This window comes from Chrysochloris asiatica, unplaced genomic scaffold (genome assembly GCF_000296735.1).
Source record: "Chrysochloris asiatica unplaced genomic scaffold, ChrAsi1.0 scaffold00019, whole genome shotgun sequence".
NCBI lineage: Eukaryota > Metazoa > Chordata > Mammalia > Afrosoricida > Chrysochloridae > Chrysochloris > Chrysochloris asiatica.
Window position 1 is genome coordinate 30,458,925 of NW_006408537.1, and position 21,421 is coordinate 30,480,345.

General features: G+C 36.5%; 1 protein-coding gene across 2 annotated transcripts in view; it reads left to right on the forward strand.

Annotated features, from left to right (window-relative positions):
- Positions 1 to 21,421, forward strand: part of MYO6 (myosin VI) — a 108,353-nt gene that overhangs the window by 32,740 nt on the left and 54,192 nt on the right. For both annotated transcript variants that reach the window (XM_006835764.1, XM_006835765.1), the window contains exons 9-13: positions 2,504 to 2,584; positions 5,468 to 5,648; positions 12,317 to 12,461; positions 14,797 to 14,954; positions 18,458 to 18,549. In XM_006835764.1, the coding sequence (XP_006835827.1) occupies positions 2,504 to 2,584; positions 5,468 to 5,648; positions 12,317 to 12,461; positions 14,797 to 14,954; positions 18,458 to 18,549 (657 nt within the window). The remainder of the gene's footprint in view (positions 1 to 2,503; positions 2,585 to 5,467; positions 5,649 to 12,316; positions 12,462 to 14,796; positions 14,955 to 18,457; positions 18,550 to 21,421) is intronic.

Below are 21,421 nucleotides of genomic sequence, written 5' to 3' on the forward strand. Positions count from 1 at the left end.
ATACAGGGTTGCTATGTGTCAGAAGTCGATGGCACTTAACAACAGCAATTACTTAAATTGGTGTCTTTGAATTGTAAAAATGGTTAAGCATTCAACTACTAACAAAAATGCTGGTGCTTCTAACCTATCCAAGGATACTGTGGAAGAAATACTTAGTAATCCGTTTCTGTAAGGTCACCGCCTTGAAAATTCTAGGGAGCACAATTCTACTTTGCAACACTTGAGGTCACCAAGTGACTTGACAATGACTGGTTTTGGTAGTTTTCAAGCGTCTGAGTTAGGTCAGCAATGGCAAGATTACAGAAGCGGTGTTGTGCAAAATATTAGGAGGTAAAATGTATAGTTTTTGAACACTGAAAATGATATAAGAAGGATTCAGTTTTGACTGGTGTTCCTAGGAGATGTAAATATGATTATTCAGGCCAACTGGAAGGTTTGAGGCATATATGATAAGGCATATATGGTGAGTTCAATTTTGGAACCTATGGCTCATCTAATGGAGATGTTTGGAAGACTATTGGGCATACTGACCTGACCAGTGCTGGACATGCAGGTTTGGGAGGTGTCAGTACTCTGCTGATAGTGAAAACTATGACAGTGTATAGTGAGATTGTCCAAGGAAAGTGCATAATGTGGAGATGCATGTGCTAAGATACAGACTCTAGAGTTGAAAGGGATGAGCAGAGTAAGAGTAGCCCAAGGATCCAAGGACATGTGCAGTGATGAGAGAAGTCTGAGGAAAATCAGGTGTGCTGAGTATCACGTAACCAGCAGAGTAGATGTTTAAGTATATTAACAGGATGATTAGCATAATTTACAGATTCTCAGTCAGAAAATAGTGTTCCTATAAAGGGATAGCATGCTTGGCTGCTAGTTGAAAAGTTAGAGGGTGCCACAGAAGAAAGTAGATTTACTTCCCAAACATCAGCCATTAATGTTCTCTGACACACATTGAATTAACTCAGCAACTGTAAATGATGGGAATCACAGGATGAGGGTAAGGAATATAATTTGTATAAAGTTGCCCAGGTGTATTATTTTTTGAGGGCTACTGTATATAATTACCACAAACAATGTGGCTTAAAAACAACAGAAATTTATTGTCTCACAGTTCTGGAGGCTAGCAGTATGAATGCAGAGTGACAGCAGAGCTATAGTCTCTCAAGAGGCTCCTAGGAATCAGCCTTTCTTCTCTTTCCCATTTTCTGGTAATCCTAGATATTGCATGGTTTGTGGAAGCTTAACTCCACTATCTGCCTCCGTCTTTACATGGTCTCCTTCCTTCTGTGTCTCCTCTACTTATAAGAACACTAGTCACAAAGAGATTAGAGCCCATTCTAAAGACTTTACCTTAACTAATTACATCTGCAAGAACCCTGTTTCTAAATAAGGTTATTCGGGCGGGGGGGGGGGGGAGGGCAGAAGAGAATAAGACTTCAGCATGTCAGCTTTGCAGATATTATAACTCACAAACCGGGGGATCTGATATTCCCATTTGGGCAGGAATCCTCCATTTTTAGGATTATGACACACATGAGCATGTTTAATTTTTACTCTCTGAGTATATATGTGTGTATTTTGTTTGCTTTTTTTCAGCTCAACTTCTTATTTCAAGGAGTTTTTGAAATGTGTGTGTAGAAATTTTAAACTTTATGGTTTTAAAATGCATACTTCTAAACTTCTATCCTTTTTGCTGTTTCTAATTGCCACTGAGTCGCTTCTGCCTATAGCAGCTGGTGGGTTTGAACTGCCAGTCTTGTGGTTTGCAGTCTAGTGTTGATCCTATGGCACTACACCATTATCTGTGGTGGTGGTGGTGGTGGTGGTTATGTGCCGTGGAGTTGCTTCTGACTCATAGCGAACCCTGTACAGGGTTTCCGAGGCTGTAAATCTCTCTACGGGAGCAGAAAGCCTCATCTTTCTCCCGTGGAACAGCTGGTAGTTTAGAACTGCTGACCTTGAAGTTAGCAGCCCAATTCGTTACCACAATGCTACCAGAGCTCCTTATTATTTGTAGTACTTATGAACTATATTTTGTAAAGGATATTTGGTATTAAGATGGAAAATTCTCTTTTAAAGTAGGATATTTCTGGTGTATTGATTTTTAATCTTTTAATGTATTTTCAGGGAGATAGGATGTTCAGTATCCCTGGTTTGATTGTTATTGCTGTTAAGTGCTGTTGAGTTAATTCTGACCCATAGCGACCCTGTATAGGTTTCCCAAGGAATGACTGGTGAGCTCGAACTGCCAATCTTGCAGTTCAAACTGACTTTGCACTCCAGCACATTAACCCACAATGCCACAGCAGAACTTCATGTACTTAGTAGGAGTAAAATGTTGTGATATATATGGGTATTACTTTTAATTGAGAGAGTAAATGATAACTCACGTTATGCTTAGAAGTTCTTTATGGCTAGTCTGCTTAATAAATTTTGTTTTCTTCAGTGTTCTTTTTCTATGGATCCTATTTATAAATTATGTTTTTACTTTTTTTTGTCATAGTATTTAAACCGAGGCTGCACTAGATACTTTGCTAACAAGGAAACTGACAAACAGATTTTACAGAACCGCAAAAGTCCTGAGGTATAGTAGACTGACTTTTTAAATTAAAATATTTAATGCAAAAATACCATGTTTAAAGATATATTAGTTATTTTGGAACCCAAATAGTAATTTACTTTTAGATCTATACATTAGGAAACACAAAACAAACCCTAAATATTAATTCAGTCTCTCAGTATAACCAACCCTCGATCCCACTGCTGACACATAACAGAACCAACAGGGTGAGTTTCTTCTTGGGTGAGCTGCAGTGCATTGGTCTGCATACTCTTTTAAAAGTATGAGAGTATTAAATTCTCTTCCAGCAGTTTCAAACTTACTTTCATATTACCCATTTGAGATACTCAAGTATCAGGAGACTTCACAATTTTTGTGGAAAAAAGTGGATGTAATAATCGATTTTTTTCCCAGGAACTTTTTGAATCTCCTTTGTGTATGTATGTATGTATGTATATATATATATATACACTGTATAACAGTAGAAATTTAAAATGAATATATTATAGTTTATTGTCTACTTCAAAAGGCTGTAAATCTTTACAGGAGCAGAAAGCCTCATCTTTCTCCCATGGAACAGCTGGTAGTTTCGAACTGCTGACCTTGATGTTTGCAGCCCGATTCGTAACCACTACACTACCAAAGTATAGGATACATTTTAGTAATTGTTGTTGTTAAGTGCCATTGAGTTGGTTCAACTCATAGCGACCCTGTATAGGATTTTTGAGGAGCAGCTCATGAACTTGAGCAGTTGCCTTTGCAGTTCAAACCAATTTTGCAGTCCAGCACATTAACCCACAGCACGAGTTGGTTCAACTCATAGCGACCCTGTATAGGATTTTTGAGGAGCAGCTCATGAACTTGAGCAGTTGACTTTGCAGTTCAAACCAATTTTGCAGTCCAGCACATTAACCCACAGTACCACACAAGGACTCCATTTTTATTTGCTACTTATTATTCCCATTATTACTTATTATCTCAGTAATAAGCTGTATTAAGTTATGTCTATGCAAGGAGTTTCAATGACAAAATGGTAGGCGGGGATTAATTATAGGTACCAGTTAATAATGCCTTTATTAATTCTATTAAAAGATTACATTGAGTATTTAATTGAATAAGTTTCGTTGAAGTCAATTTATAATTCAATTGATATTATAAGTCAAATATTTTTATTCCTCAAATGAGTGAGATGAATTATGACTTTAATATACAAATAGAAAGAACAGAAAGTAAATAAAAATTCCCATTATTTTGAGTGCTAAGCAAACAATGCTTCAGTTAACTTTTAAGTTGACATTTTATACACCATCTTAGAAACAAATACCTGAAGTTTATTATAGCCATGGTTGGAACTTTAAGAAGCAGCATTAATATTTATTAGAGTATCTTCCTTCATCTTGATAAGAATATATTTTATAAGGTATCATGATAATATAGAAGTTATATTCTCTCCACTAAGATAATGGAAACATTCTTTAGTGGGACATTGGAACTGTCCTAAAGGAAAAAGATAAAGAATATAAATTTGATCCCTTTTGGCCTGGGAAAAACTGATTAGAGGGAAAACAAAACCAGATTTTACTCTACAAAGAAAAAAAAAATCCTGTACTCTTTTTAATTCTGGAGTAAGCATATTTTGTCTGTCAATAATCACTTTACTGAGTGTTTACATATGTAAATTTACAATGGATTAATGTGTCTAAATTACTTTTTATGTCTTCTTTATCAGGAGGATGAGGTGATCATTTTAACTAATATGTGCTTACTTTAATTAGAGTGTTTTAAAACCGTGTGCAATTTTTTGAGAGAATGCAGTATTTTTAGTCTGCCATAATAGCAATATTCATTAATGTTTGATTGAAATGATTTTTAAATGAAGAAAGCATTCAGTTACAAGACTAAAAATTCTGCATAGTATGTGTTTTCTTTTATGCTGGCTGCATGTGGTTTTCTTTGCTTCTCTTTAGAATGACATTGAATTTCATTATCTAGACATTTTCCAGAAAATTTAAACAAGAATAAGTGAACATTAAAATAAATTGTTGAAAAAAAAAAAAACAATTGCTACTTTAATAGAGAATCCATTTGGGGGGGTGATGTGGGAGGCATCTCTTTAAAGAGTCTTAATGGCCAATTGATTCTGATCCTGTGTTACTTATATTTCTTCATTCTCAGATTCTGGAAAATTCTAGTTTTGTCTTTTCATGTCCCGTAACTCTTATGTTCATACAGACCTGACTATTTCACTCTTTCTGAGTTTGCTGTAGTTTCTGGCAAATGACTAACCATAAGTCATTTTAGAAGAAAACCTAAGACACAGTTTCTCTTCGTTATCTGAAATGTTCTAAGTCATTGCATAAATTCTTATTGTTAAAGTTGCCATTGCGTCAGCTCTGACTGATGACAACCTTATGTATAACAGAACAAACTTCACATCTGTCAGCCATTCATTGTCTGTTAATGTTTAATATTGGTGCAGTTAACCTGAAGGAGTATGATGCTAAATGTCAGATCTAAATTTTTAGAACATATTTTTTTAACCTCAGTTCTTTTTGTTCTGTGGATTCATGATGACGTAACTACAGATACTCTCATCTTTTTCACTCAGCATTATAGTGCTTAAGAGTTAAAATTTAATTTAATTGGAAAACATCTCATTTATTTTTAACTGAAATTTTTATTGAGGTAATCATAGATTCACAGATAGTTGTACTAAGTTTAATACAGAGATCTCATATGTACTTTACCCAGTCATTCAGTTTTTTAATGTGTTAGAATACTACAATTTTTCCATTGAAAACTTTTTTTTGCATGTTATATATAGTTCATTAATAGACCTGGTTATAGTAATTTTACTTTATTTGCATAATATAAAGATCAGTCAATTGATGACTTTTTGTTTTATAGTATCTTAAGGCAGGTTCCTTGAAAGATCCTCTGTTAGATGACCATGGAGACTTTATTAGAATGTGCACAGCCATGAAAAAGATTGGTTTGGGTGATGAAGAAAAGCTCGATCTGTTTCGGGTGGTGGCTGGTGTCCTGCACCTGGGAAATATTGATTTTGAAGAAGCCGGCAGCACTTCAGGTTTTTTTGTTTGTTTTTTTAAAGAAAAACATATTACAGAGAAATTCTGTCATTTCATTGTCATATGTAATTGAATTTGTTTATATGCATGTTCATTAATATTTACCCTGAATTTTCTAGAATAAGATGTTACATGATGAATTTCCCAAATGAGGGATACTTTATTATCAGCCTTATGAGCTCTGTTATGAATTAATTGGGAATAAACCTCTTGTTTTTTAAAGGACAAGTAACCTTGATTGTTGTTGTTTGGTGCTGTCAAGTCAATTCTGACCCAGCAACCCCATGTGACAACATAGAACTGCCCCACAGGGTTTTCCTAGATGTAATCATTATCAATGCAAACCAGGTCTTTCTCCCACTAAGCTGCTGAATGGGGTCAAACTGCCAGTCTTTCAGGCAGCAGCAGAACCCTTAACCAAAATTTCAACTGACATTATACTTTTTCTGGAAGTGAACATGTAGTTCTTTATTATTTGCTAAGGTATATTTGATGTTTTTTCTGGATCATAGATCTAAATTTAGATCAGTTTAGTATGATAATTAAATATATATCAAATACACCTTAGCAAATGATAGATATGCATATATACTTTTGGGAGTGTCGTGACTGTTGGATAAGCACTGGATTGCAAACCACAAGATTAGTGATTTAAGCCCACCAGCTGCTTCACGGGAGAAAGGCGAGGTTTTCTACTCCCGTAAGGGTTTACAGCCTTGAAAACTCTACAGAGTCGTTATAAATTGGAACCAACTTGATGGCACTTAACTTTATTAATGAAAAATGTAAATGCATCTTGCTTTATGCAAATGAAAATGATATTTAGATACCTGCATGTCTTTTATAATTCCAAAGGGGTAATCTTGACAAATTTTCATGAGGCACACAGAATGGTCATTATGGTTCATTATGAGGAAGGTTTAAGAAAATTGAAAACTGCATTGTTGAGAAAAAGTCTAGGAAATTGTGCTGAGGAATTCCTTTCATCACAATAATGTACCTGTGCTTTCTTCTGGGGTAGCAAGGACTATCCTGCCAGAATTTCATTGGGAAAGCTTGCCCATCCACCCTATATGCCAATCTTGGCCCTATAGACTTTTTTTTGTTCTCCAAATGCAGAGAACATTTATTTAAAAGAGAACAATTTGAATCTCTCCAGGATTCCAAAGCTGCTGGTTTGATGTCGTGTAAGGTTTGATGTCGTGTAAATTGATGAGTTCAGAGTCCTTTGGGGAAAGAACTGTTAACCTTTTGGTTGAAACAGACTTTGCAGTCCAGCACATTAACCTACAACACCACACTAGGACTCTGGGGGAAGGGTTGGAGAGATGGAAATACTGTCTTCAAAAGTGTGTAGACCTAGACAGAGGATATGTTGAGAATCAGTGGCTTCACAGTTTGATATTTTGTTTAACAAAATTATCTGTGATTTTGTAGCAATACTTTTTTACTTACTTTGGGTACAGTACTCAACACACGTGCTTAGTGTTTGCTTCCAGAGAATCTCTGAGCCTTGGTTTCTTCTTGTATAAAATGAATTAATCCATGGGAAGTGCTTTTAAGGTATCCTAGTGGTGTGTGGCACTGTGGGTTAATGCGCTGGATTGCAAGGTTGCTTTGACCCGCATCGCTGGCGATTCAAACTCACTAGCTGCTCCTCGGAAATCCTCTACAGGGTTGATATGAGTCAGAACCAACTTGATGTTACTTAACAACAACAACAACAACAACAAATAAAACAAGTGCTAGTATGTGGAGGCCTGGTGTGGTACTATGGGTTAATGCACTGGATTGCAAAGTTGATTTGATTCGCAAAGTGATTTTTACCTATATGCATAACAACAACAAGTGCTATTATTCATATAGGTAAAAATCATAAGAGAAGGGAAAATGGTCATTTAAAGAAAGTGTCAACTATGTGACACTTGTTGTCAGGTGCCATCGAGTCGGAACGGACTCATAGCGACCCCATGCACAGCAAAATGAAACAATGTCCGATCCTGGGCCAACCACACTACCGCTGCCACACTTGATGCCATCAATGATGCCACTTGGCCAGTCCATCTCGTTGGGGGTCTTCCTCTTTTTCTCTGACCCTCCATCTTATCCAGCATGACATCCTTTTCCAGTAACTGTTCTCTCCTGACAATATGTCCAAAGTATGAGAGACGAAGCTTAGCCATCCTGGCCTCCAAGGAGCACTCTGGCTGCACTTCTTCCAAAATAGATCTATTGGTTCTTTTGGCAGTCCATGGCACCTTTAGTATTCTCCTCCCACACCACAACTCAAAGGCATCAATTCTTTTGCGGTCTTCCTATTCACTGTCCAGCTTTCACATTCATATGAGGTTATTGAAAATACCATGGCTTGGGTCAGGCGCACCGTAGTCCTTAAACTGACATCTCTGTTCTTCAACACTTTAAAAAAGTTCCTGTGCAGCAGATTTGTCCAATGCAATACGTCATCTGATCTCTTGACTGCTGCTTCCGTGAGTGTTGATAGTTGATCCAAGAAGAATGGGACACTTAGTAGACACTTAATATACTGTATTCACCTAAAGATCATAATAGACTTATGAGGCAGGATGTATTGTCTTCATTTTATACAAATGGAACTTGTGGAAAAGTTAGGTAATATGGTAATTAAATGAAGATGTAAATGTGAGAGTCCGAATTTACACTAGTCCTACTCCTCGTATGTCACTGTGGGTTAATGCGTTGAACTGCAAGGTCGATTTGAGCTACAAGGTCAGCGGTTCAAGCTCACCAGTCGCTCCCCACAAAACCTGTACAGGGTGGCTATGAGTCAGAACTGACCAGACGGCACTTAATTACAGCAACAACTAATAACTCAGGAACTTATGCTAATTGTCCCTTACTGTCCAGTTACTGATGTTCCCTGAGGGTCCTGATCTGTGAATGAGCAGATTGAAATGGACAGACTTAATGAGTTTCAGGATTTCCTGTGATGCTAAGAAATCAATATAGGAGATACAACCCAGTGGTGTGGATAAGAGCAGATTCTTTTGAAGCAGACTGCTTTACCACTCATTGCCTGTGTGACCTTGGGCAAGTAACTTCACCTTACTATGTCTCAGCTTTCTCACCAGTTAACTGAGAATAATAGTAGTCTTTATTTCTTGTTGTGAAGAGGAATAAGTGAGATAAGTACTTGTAAAATGCTTTGAATACTAGTGTTTGGCACATAGTAAGTACTACAAGAGGTTTAAAAAATAATTAAAATAAAACATATTATTCCCAGTTTAAGATGGAAAAAAAAAAATAAAAGATTTGTTATTAGTGTGCATTAAATTTTTATTTTATTTTATTTTGAAGGATTTGAAATCTTATTTTGAAAATGTAATGAATGCTAGAATACATTTTGTTTGCTCTGTGGCATGGCTGTACCAAAGTCGCACAAGAAGATCTTATGTTTAGAGTATTTAATGTACGCACTTTGGAAATGTTGCTAGAAGTGATATGGCATTTTACACTTTATATTATTACTTTGTGAGAGAACATGCAGATGTGTACATACTATTATAAGCGTTACATGATTCAGTTAGTAGAAAAATATTTAACTGGCCGTAAGATACATAGTAAATATTCGATTTGCATTTTCTCTTGTTTTTATTTCTAACCTATCCTTTGGTGAAGGGAAAATGAGCAGAAAATAGACAAGTGTGAAATGAGGCAGTGAATCAAAAGAATTCATCAATTAGCTAGATGATTTTTATTTTTAATCATTAGCTTGTATTTTATCGACCTGCATCCTTTCCATGATCATTCATATATACAAGCACTTTATATACTTATATTCCTTATAGATTCTAAATGCAAGTCATGTTTTAGATACATGATTTGAAACGTTTTTGTCTATTCTATGGGTTGTCTTTACATTTTCTGAATAGTGTTCTTCAAAGCACAAACATTTTAGAGTTTCATAAGGCCCACCTTATCTTTTCATGTGCTGGTTTTTCTTTCAGTTTCATATTTAAGAAACCATTTTGACTCCAAGTTTGTGAAGATTGACATATATGTTTTCTTCTGAGAGTTTTTGTTTTAATATTTAAGTTTTTGATCCACTTTGAGTTAATTTTTATATTATAGGGTATGGGGTAGTTATCCGGATTCATTCTTTTACACTCGTTCTAGCACCATTTGTTGGAAAGACTACTCTTATCTCATTGAATAATTTTGACAAGCCCTATTCCTGTAAGATCCCATGTTCTGTTTCTTCTGAGAATGATCTATTAAGTATTTTACTTATATATCATGATCAAATTCTCAATATGATTTTCAAATGTCCTTTGTAGTTTTGGAGTTAGATAGTTTTGAAATGAAGCGCTTATACAATAATTAACTTAAAAATTTGTAAAATGTTTAGTATTTTAAATATTAGCAATTATAATTACAGTAACACTATTTTATTACTGTAATAATTACAGTAACAGTAATGATTTATGTAGTGATAGTAATTAATCTTTATACAGTGCTTGCTATGTACCAGGCAAAATTATAAAACATCACCTAGGTTAACTTGTTAACATTGGTAACAACCCTATATGATACATGGGAGTCCTGGTGTGGCACTGTGGGTTAATGCGCCAGACTGCAAAGCCATTTGAACTGCACGGTTGGCGGTGCAAGCTCATCAGCCACTCCTTGGAAACCCTATCCAGGGTTGCTATGGGTTGGAACCGACTCGATGGCTCTTAACAACAACAACAATGTGACTTATACTATTGTCACCATTTATAGAAACTGAGATGAAGCATAGAGTGTCACTTGCTCAAGGTCATGCAGGTAGTCAAGGGTAGACAGTCATATCAACTCATATTCTATAGCATGCTAGGATTCTGTCCCTATATATTTTTTTGATAGTTTCTATAAATATAAATATGTAATAGATATTGACTCCAGTTGTGGTACTGTAGGATCAGCACTGGGTTGCAAACTATAAAGTTGGCAGTTCAAACTCACCAGTTGCTCCTTAGAAACCCTTTACAGGGTTACTATGAGTTGGAACTGACTAGATGGCGCTTAGCAACAATGTAATAGATATGACGTATAAACTCCAAACCAAACTCATTGCCATTGAGTTGATTCCCACTCATAGTAACCCTAAAGGACAGAGTAGAACTGTTCCCTCTATATGGTTTCTAAGGTTGTTAATCTTCACCAGAGCAGACAGTCTCTTCTTTCTCCTATGGAGCAGCTAGCTGGTGGGTTCAGAATGCTGACTTTATGGTTAGCAGACCAATGCACAATTCACTACGCCACCAGGGCTCAGGTAGTAGCAGTTGGCTACTCATCCTGTCTCTCCATCTCCAAGTAGAAGGAGCACATGCATATATACACACACATTCATACATGCCTAGATACACACCCTTATCCAAAGAGACTTATTTAAGCATATTATAACTTTTGCCACAAAAATTACTCCTTGAAGTCATTTGGAAACTTAGAAATTTCATTGTTGTTGTTAGGTGCTGTCAAGTTGGTTCAGACTCATAGCAACTCTATGTACATCAGAACAAAACACTGCCTGGTTCTGCACCATCCTCACAATTGTTGTTATGTTGAACCATTGTGCCAGTCCATCTTGTTGTGGGTCTTTCTCTTTTTTGCTAACCCTTTAGTTTATCAACCATGATGTCCTTCTTTAGGGACTGGTATTTCTCCTGAGATTTAATGTATTGCAAAGACTATGATTCATGATTAGTATATTTTGCTTCTTGTTGTTAAGCACTGTTGAATCGGTTCTGACTCATAGCGACCCTATATAGGATTTCTGAGACTTTAAAAATATTTGTGGTAACAGAAAGCTTCATCTTTCTCCTATGGAGCAGCTGGCAGGCTCCAACCGTAGACTTTGTGGTTTGCAGTCCAGTGCTTATCATATGGTGCGCCCCATATTTTACTTGGTGGTGGTGATTATGTGCTGTGGAGTCAGTTCTGACTCATAGCGACCCTGTACAGGGTTTCCAAGGCTGTAAATCTTTATGGGATCAGAAAGAGTCATCTTTCTCCTGCAGAACAACTGGTAGTTTCGAACTGCTTACCATGTGGTTCACAGACCGATTTGTAATTACTACGCTACCAGAGTGCCTATATTTTGCTTACAGGGTCATAAAAATGAAATAATAGCAGGTTAATACTGATGGAGTCCAGATGTGGCACTGTGGGATAAGAACTGTGCTGCTAACCATAAGGTCGGTGGTTCAAACCCACCAGCTACTCCTCAGAAACCCTATACAGGGCTACTTGAGTCAGAACTGACTCAACAACACTTAATGACAACAACAACAACTGAGGGCTTTGAGGCGACCTTGGTGTGTGTGTCTGGCTGTTGATGTTGTTATTAAATGCCTTCAAGTTTGTTCCGACTCATAGCAACTCTGTATTGAGTTTCCAAGGAGTGGTTGGTGAATTCAAACTGCTGATCTTGCAATTTAGACCAGCCTTGCAGTCCAGTGCGTTATCCCACAGTGCTGTACCAGGAGTCCTGAATGTCTGGCAAGGGTGGTGAAAAAGTAAGAAGAACTTACAGATAAGACATGTGGATTCAATAGTTTTGAAGTAAAATGTAATTCAAAGAAATGAACCTTAAAATTTTGGTGTACAAAATGTTTATTAATTTCAAATTAAAATATATGTTTATTAGGTGGTTGTAACCTGAAGAATAAATCTACTCAGTCTTTGGAATATTGTGCTGAGTTATTGGGTTTGGATCAAGATGATCTTCGTGTGAGTTTAACCACAAGAGTCATGCTTACAACAGCAGGGGGCACTAAAGGAACAGTTATCAAGTAAGTACCTTAAACTCCTAAAAATCCTGCCGCAGTTTGTCCTGGAGTTGAGTCCTAAAGCCCTTCTTTATGCATCATTCATTCTTTACATTATAATGTTCTAAAACCTGTGTTATTAGATCAAAATTCTGTCCATCTCACTGCAATAAATCGTGATATAAATAAATGGGTACTTTAATACCTCTTTTTCTCTTGCAGATATATTTCGTGGCACGTTTATAAGCTAAGAAGGGAGTTTATTTTCATTCAATAATGAAAATAAAGAGCTAATTGTGTAACTCAATATTTGACTGGTGTAGGTTACAGATTATGTACTTTAGAGTGTGTTTCCATGTAAACAGTGGTACATATACCATAATTTCTACATAGAACTGACTTTAGGAAATCATTCAGCAAATGGAATTTCCCCTTAAACCTTAGAATTCTGTGTTTAGAGAACATTATAAAAAGCATAGCTAAGATTTTAAAAATTAGTAACCATCAATCTATAGATTGTATTTGGGTGTATGTATACCTTTTGGTTCAATGCTATATGTTTTATAACTTTTCACTTTTGTTACTGGAAATTAAAATAATATTCAGATTATCATTGAGAGCCACTGTTGCATTTTCAGCTGTAGGGAGAAAATATTAGATCCTCTATTCCTTGCTAAATAATGCATGCAGTGGGTTCTATGATATATTTCTGAAATTTTTTCCAACAAATTAAAAGATGGACTTTCAAAAAATGTTTAAATCAGTTGCCATTGAGTTGACTTCAATTCATGGTGACTCACTGTGTGCTAGAGTAGAACTGTGCACCATAGGGTTTTCAAAGGGTTTTATTGTTGTTAAATGCCGTTGAGTCAGTTCCAACCCATAGCAACCTTGTATAGGGTTTCCGAGGTTGTACATCTTTAAGGGAGCAGAAAGCCTCATCTTTCGCCCACGGAACTGCTGGTAGTTTTGAACTGCTGATCGTGAGGTTAACAGCCCAACTTGTAACCACTGCACTACCAGAGCTCTTTTCAAAGGGTTTTAGAAATAGATACATATATAAAATGATTCACCCAAAGAATTCTGTAGCCCCATCATTTCTGGAGTCTTAGCAAGGTGTACGTAGCCTCATTATTCTTTTCTAAGCTAATTTCAAATTATTTTTTATTATAAATTATTTGTTATAAAGAAAAATCTGACAAGGAGGATGTAGACCAATGTACTAACGTTTGCTTGCTTCCTCAAAGTTGTCTCAGAGGCCCAGGAGCAACCCATAAAGGCCTCATGGACATTTCCCCAAGTATCACTTTCTCCATTTCACATTTGCTTCAAAGCAGTTCTTTTAGGTCCTTAATTCATGGTGTGTCCACATAATATTCACTTGTAGAAAGAGTTCTGTTGTGGGCATTTTCTGTTGCTGTAAACAAATCCACTTTTTAGAGGCATTAGGCTGACCTGGATGACTTTAAGGATCCCTTCAAATCTGAGATTTTTTTCTGATGCTCCTATGGTACTCCATGTAAACTTTTATGACAGCATTTGTTACAGGTTGGAAATTTTCTTTTATGCCACTTTCCCTTCACAAAGCTAATTTTAACATGAACATGAATTGTGTTACTGAATCTGCAGCGTCAGATCATGTGACACCCTGTGCTTACTCGTTTAACAGTTGAGGTGGACAATTCACATTTTAAAATGTGAACATTTTTTACCTAAACAATATAGACAAGTTACCAAACTTTAAAATTATCCTGAACATGATTATTTTAGTATTCATGGAAATATTTCTCTGAATATTCTTTTGTATTTTCAACATGCATACTGAAGTGTAAATTAAAACCCACTAGCCATTACTTGGAAGGTCTATAAAGGGTTGCTATGAGTCAGAACTGATTCGACAGCACTTAACAACAACAATAAAGTTCTTTTACCCAATAATATATTTTTGTTTATCTAATATAGATGATTTTTTAAAAAAGAATCCTGGTGGTTTGGTGGATTAAACATTGTACTAGTGATTGCAAGGCCAGCGATTCAAACCCAACAGCTGTTCCACAGATGAGACTGTCTACACCTGTAAAGATTTATAGTCTTGAAAACTCTTAGGAGCAGTTCTGTTTTATCCTTTAGGGTATCTATGAGTTGGAACTGATAATGGTAGTGGGTTTAGATGATTTTTAAAATGTAATTGCAAACAATTCTCTCAAAGTTTTTCACTCAGTCTCAGTTCTCTGTGCTTATTCACATATGACCCTTTGAAAGTTCCTATTTTGTTCTTCATGGTGAATATGTTTAGGTTTACTTTGACTTTGGAAACATCATTATAAATAATTCTCACTGGTATCATGTTCTCTTATAGGGTGCCCCTGAAAGTGGAGCAAGCAAACAATGCCCGTGATGCATTGGCAAAGACCGTGTATAGCCATCTCTTTGATCATGTGGTAAACAGAGTAAATCAGTGTTTTCCTTTTGAAACATCGACATATTTTATTGGCGTGCTAGATATTGCTGGCTTTGGTAAGTATAGTTTCTTACCAAATTTGATTATTTTCTATTTAGTTTTCCACACTATTTAAAAAAATTTTTTAAAAAAACATAAGCTTTTCTCTATCATAGTGCCTATTACCTGATGTATTTTAACCTATACGCACAAACCTACATTTCATAATATGATTTAAGTAAGAAACTGAAAAAAACGAAAAAAACTCATATGGGTAGTTTTGGTCACAGTAACACTGAAATTAGATCATGTTGAATGAAACCACTATAGTTTAGGGATGTCTCTTTACTCTTAGATAAATAAAACTTGGCAGAAGAATGATGAAGATAGGTAAAGAAAAAGGGAGGTATATAAGGGCTAAAGGAGATAAATGGGGTGTAGAGGTAAATACTGACATATATGCAACCCTGGAACAACAATGTTCTGGGAGTAGATACATGGATATGGATGTGGGAGGAAGAGTGGTGTATACACACACACACACACACACACACACACACACACATATATATGAGTGTGTGTATGCACATGCATATGTGCATGCATGTGCATATATCTCACAGATATACAAGATTTTGTAAGAGGATATTGGCACATGAGTATTTACCTTTCCTCCAAACACAGCTATGAATGTAGTGGACATACAGCAGGCAAAATGATGAAAACTTCTTAGACATTATCAGACTTCTCAAGGCTGTGAATAGCTAGCTGAGACTAGGGGCTCAGGACCCTAGTCTCAGGGAACACTATGGTCAGTTGGCATAACATAGCCCACAAAGGCAATGTTTTACACCTTACTTTGGCGAGTAGCATCTGAGATAGTAAAAGCTAATGAGTGGCCTCTCCATGTGCATAAGAAAGAAGAGTGTTGAGAACTGAAGATGCTTGGAATGAACTAGCTTAACAGACTAATAGAACAGGTGAACATTAGCTTCCATGATGCTGAGACCAGAAGAACTAGATGGTGCCCAGCTACCACTACCAACTGCTCTGAAAGGGTCCTGGATAAAGTGGCAGAATATGTGGAACAAAACTCAAAACTATTGAGGAAAAAAAAGGAAAAGAAAAAAACAGGGCTTACTGGTCTGAAAGAGACTGAAGGAATCCGAGATCATGACTATTGACCACCTTTCATGTTTGGAAAAGAAACTCACCCTCATGGTCCAACTTTCAGCCATGCAGTAGTTAGGTATATAGGGGAACAACAACACTAGTAAAGTATGCTTACCATGAATGATGACGTGGTCAACCATTCAAAATCAAAAGGGCAACATGTATTTAAGGACAGTGGTGAGAAGGCATGGGAAGGTGGGTAAAATGGAAATAGGAGCCATAGGGAGGCAGTGGGATAACTGTTGTTGCCCAGAGGGGATTGTAATTATTGAGGTGAAACAAAGTGCATGATTTGTTGAATGTAAAACTGATGATCTTGTCTGTAAACCTTCATTTAATTCACAATAAAAAGTTTAAAAAAGAAAGTATGTAAACTTTTGAGTGCTACTAATACAGATAATTGTCACCAAATGTTTTTAGAATACTGTATTTATTGGGAATTGAGTGAAGGATCATCAGTTTTGCATTGAAGAAGTCAAATCCTACACTTTGTTTCAGCTCAGTGATGGCAGTCCCCTCCATGCAACACCAGTTGTCCCATTTCTTCCCTGTGGTTACTCAGGTACAAATATCCTCTTTCAAACTCATACATTGGTGGGACATATAAATATATATATATACATATATCCCATTCTTCCTCCCATTCCCATTCAGTCTGTTCCTCTGTCCATGGACTCTGAATAATTGTGCAGAAGAAAGTTCCCATTCCCATTCAGTCTGTTCCTCTGTTAATGAACTTTGAATAATTGTGCAGAAGAAAGTTCCTATTTATAGTAAAAAAATTTGACTACCATGGTACACTAAATATAGATTTACCTAGTTTATAGGCCAACCTGATTACCTTGTATAAAAGCTTGTAGAATAAGCATTAGACTGCTAATCATATGGTCCACAGTTCAAACCCACCAGCCATTCCTTGGAAACTCTATACAGGGTTGCTATGAGTCAGAATCAATTCAATGGAACTTTACAATAACAACAACTTTAGCTCAGTTAATTTATGGTTACTCTCACCACTTTTTCCTCGACATTTGACTTTTCCAATGTTTCTTACTTTTGACTTTTCTGCATTTTTGTTAGTTGTAAACAAATATCTATTTCCAATTAATTTCCATCAAATGAAGACCAAAATAAATAATAACTAAGAGCAACTTTGAGGTGGTACAGCCAGAAATAAAAGGGCCCCTAGATCGCAGTGCTTCTACTTTGTTCTTAGTGACTGTTGTAAAATTCTCAGAGTGAATCTGCTTGTTGGGACTAGGTTTTGTTTGGGCTTTATTGATGTGGGTGGTCCATTAGCCATGTAGGAGTGGTGTCTTTTCCCTGTGTTTATTTGCCTTTGTCAAGGGTGAAGGTGGTGCGTTCATATTTTGGGAGGAGCAGGGTTTTTGTTTTGCCAATCTGATTTGATGTTTATTTAAAAATTAATAGTAAATAATTACCATTTGCTTCAAGGTAGAGAAACACCTATAATTGAATTAAGATTTCACAATATTTTAAGACATTTATTTCCTGCCCTGTGCCAGTTTAGTTTAAGACACACACATAGAATCATATAATTTTAGGACTGTAGAGTTGTTAAGTGCTGTCAAGTTGGTTCCGATGCATAGTGACCCTGTATAGAGTTTCCTAGGAGCAGCTGGTGGTGGTGGTTATGTGCTGTGGCGTTGTTTCCAACTCATAGCAACCCTGCACAGGGTTTCCGAGGCTGTAAATCTTTACAGGAGCAGAAAGCCTCATCTTTCTCCCATGGAACAGCTGGTAGTTTTGAACTGCTGACCTTATGGGTTGCAGCCCGATTCGTAACCACTACACTACCAGAGCCGATGGGTTTGAAATGCTGACCTTGCGCCAGCAGGACATTGCTGATCCTATAGCGCCACCTCATAGTGTGGACTCCATAGTGATCTTAGGGATCATTCAGTACAATGACTGAATGGTAGAAAGTAGTATTCACAGCAGTTTCGATAAATACAATGTTATAGATGGCATACCAGAAAATAGTACTCAGCATTTTTGATATTACAGATTGTATAGCAAAATATCTTTAAAGCACTTGCATTTTGAGCCATTTTTTGTTTTTATTAACTCAAACTGTTTTAATACTTTTGCTTAAAATTTATATTAGAAAGTGACTTTTAATATATTTTACCATATGACCTTTCATACGACAAATTTTTCTGTCAAGTGAAGGGAGGTATTTTTAATACTACTTTCAATTACTTCAATTTGATAAAAACAAAATTTAAATCTCAAATTCAGCATTTGTGGGACATAGAACAGTTGCATAGATTTTATTTCCATATTATGTTTAATTATGCTATAGTATATTAACATTTTTCCCTGAGGTGAATTTATAATACAAAGTTGACCTGATGGTGACTTGATTCTGGTTTTATGTTTTCAGAGTACTTTGAACATAACAGTTTTGAACAATTTTGCATCAACTACTGCAATGAAAAACTTCAGCAATTTTTTAATGAAAGGATTCTGAAGGAGGTAATTACCACTATATTTTAACAACTGAATTAAACTATTTTAAATGTCAAGGAACAGAGTTGTGCTGCATTTATCCTGATTGAGGCAGTATAATGTAAGGTAAGCCAAGTAATGAAGAAACTGCAGCATAGGCCCCAGTGGATTAGCTGTTGTTCGGGCACAATGGACTAGTTAATGGTATAGCTGGAGCTCTGGGGACCCAATCAGAACACTAGCAGGTGCTTCCTCCGAAGTGAGCAATATCTATTTCTTCTTATTTAGTGGCTTTCAGTTGACTTGAAATTCTGCTCTTTCTCTTTCCATTTTTCTTGTCTCTATTTTTACCATCACCTTTGCCTGGCATCTCCTGTTCTTCTTCCAAATCTTTCTTTTGCCCACTCTGCCATCTACTCTCTCTCTTTGTACGGTATCAGTGCCCCCAAGTTAGGAATTTTGGTGGAAAATTTGGTGTGGAACACTTGTAGACTGTCAGCTACCTGTGAATGGTGGGTCTTTGGTTGGGAACCCTCTGGTCCAGTAAGGAACTGCTTGCCACTTCTCTTAGTAAATAACTTCATACACAGTAGGCACTCAGAATACCAAGTCTAGGAAAGCTACTTTATAGCTCTCTATGAAGTACAGAAGCGAAACTATATCAGGCTAACTTTGGAGACCTGATGTGACATTGTAGGATAAACACTGGAATGCTAACTGCAAGGTATACAGTGGAAACCTACCAGCCATTCCTCGGAAAACCTATATAGATTTAACAGTACTTAACAACAGCTTTGGCTCAGTTAGTTTGTGCATGGTCTCACCACTTTTTCCCTTGAAATTTGATTTCTCCAATGTTTTCTTACAAGTACCCTTGACTTTTCTTCTTTTGTGTTATTTGAGTCATGTTTCACTGTATGAAGATACAAGGCTTACATGGATTTCAGAGGTCTTCACATTGAGCCCTTTACAGATGAAGAAACCAGTTCACAGAGCAGTCTGTGACTTACACGAAGTCACGGAGATCTGAACTCTTGGCTGTTGTCTAACATCACCTGTTCACTTTTTATTAGCTTTCATGCTTTCTAAGATTCTATTCTTCAGTGAATCTGGGCTGAAATGTGAAATATTTCTTTCCTATTACCACCCTGTCCAGTACTCATTTTATTTTACTTGTATAACCAATTACTATTGGATTATTTATTTCTGACACTAATGAAAACTCCATGTGTGTCAAGGTAGAACAGAGTAGGGTTTTCAGTGGCTGATTTTTTTGGAAATAGATTACCAGAAGTTTCTTTCATCCGGGTGGACTTAAACTGCTAACATTTTTGTTAGCAGACAAGCTAGTTATCCATTGCTCCAACCCCTGTATGGGGTTTCTGAAGAGCAGCTTGTGGGTTTGAACTACCGAGCTTGCAGTTAGCAGTGTTTATCTGATAGTGCCACAAAATATAGCCAAACCGATCCTGATATAAATACACACAAGCAAAACAAGAACCTCTGGCAAGATAGTTTATCTGAAAATATTTTGTCTAGCTGCATTATTCTCCAATTACCATGTGAAGTTTTATATGCATTCTTTTCATTTAGCATAACCTGTCCCTTCCACATCAATTCCAGGTAGAGGCCGTATTTAGAAAGAGGATCAATAGTTGGTGGTGGTGGTTATGTGCCATGGAGTTGGTTCCAACTCAATAGTGACCCTGCATCGATTTCTGAGGTTGTAAATCTTTACAGGAACAAAAATCATCTTTCTCCCATGGAACGGTTTGTAGTTTCAAACTGCTGACCTTGAAGTTATCAGCCTGACTTGTAAGCACTATGCTACCAGAGCTCACAGGAACTATAGTAGAGGAGACTAAGTCTTGAGTTATGTTTACTTTTTATTACAATCTTAAAATAAATATGTGGATTTTATATTCAGGATTGGGTTCAAGTTGACAGTGCCCTCTAGACTGACTGAAATCTTTTAAATAGAGAAAATGTTAAAACTTACATTAATGTAAGCTCATTGTACAGCTCAACTGTCAATCGTAAAATACATATTTAAAAAAAAATTTAAGAAGATATTAGACTTAAATCTAAGGACTCAATTTTGATTCATATGTTATTCTTCTAAATTGCATTAATCGTTTCCAATGAATATATATGAGGATGAGTAAAAAGTTTTCCCTACTCTGGTTATATTAAATGCACATCATGGCAACATTGGATGTGCATGTGAAATGATTCTGTCCAATAGACGAGTGACAGTGGATTCAGCCATGGTTCTGCCTATGAAATACTACACATCAGACTTGGGTTTCGAAGAGTTTGTCCAAGATGGGTGCTGAAACAACTCATGAAAGAGCATAAACAGAAACATTTAGACATCTGCAAACAAAATTTTACTCGAAGGAAGATAAAAGTGTCTTTAAAAAAATTGTTACTGGTGATGAGACATGGATTCATCATTGCGAACCTGAGAGTCAACAGCAAAGTGTGAAATGGAAACATCCTCAATTGCTGACCAATACAAAGTTCAAAAGTTAACCATCAGCTGGAAAATTGATGCGTACAGTTTCGGGAATTCTCACGGGCCAGTATTAGAACACTATCAGGAACAAGGTTCAACAATCAACAAGTGCTCATTATAGTGAGATGCTCACTGATGATTTGTAGCCTATACTTTGGATTAAGCACAGAGGACTGCTATCCAAGGGCATTGCTATCTTGCAGGACAATTCATGTCTGCACACACTGGTGACACTCTGCAAAGATGTCATTTTCAGGTATTAAAGCATCCTCCCAATAATCCTTATCTTGCTGCATCAGACTTGTACCTGTTTGGTCCCCTGAAAGCAACCCTTCAAGGATGAAGATTCACCTCTGATGAAGAAGTGAAGACAGCAGTGCA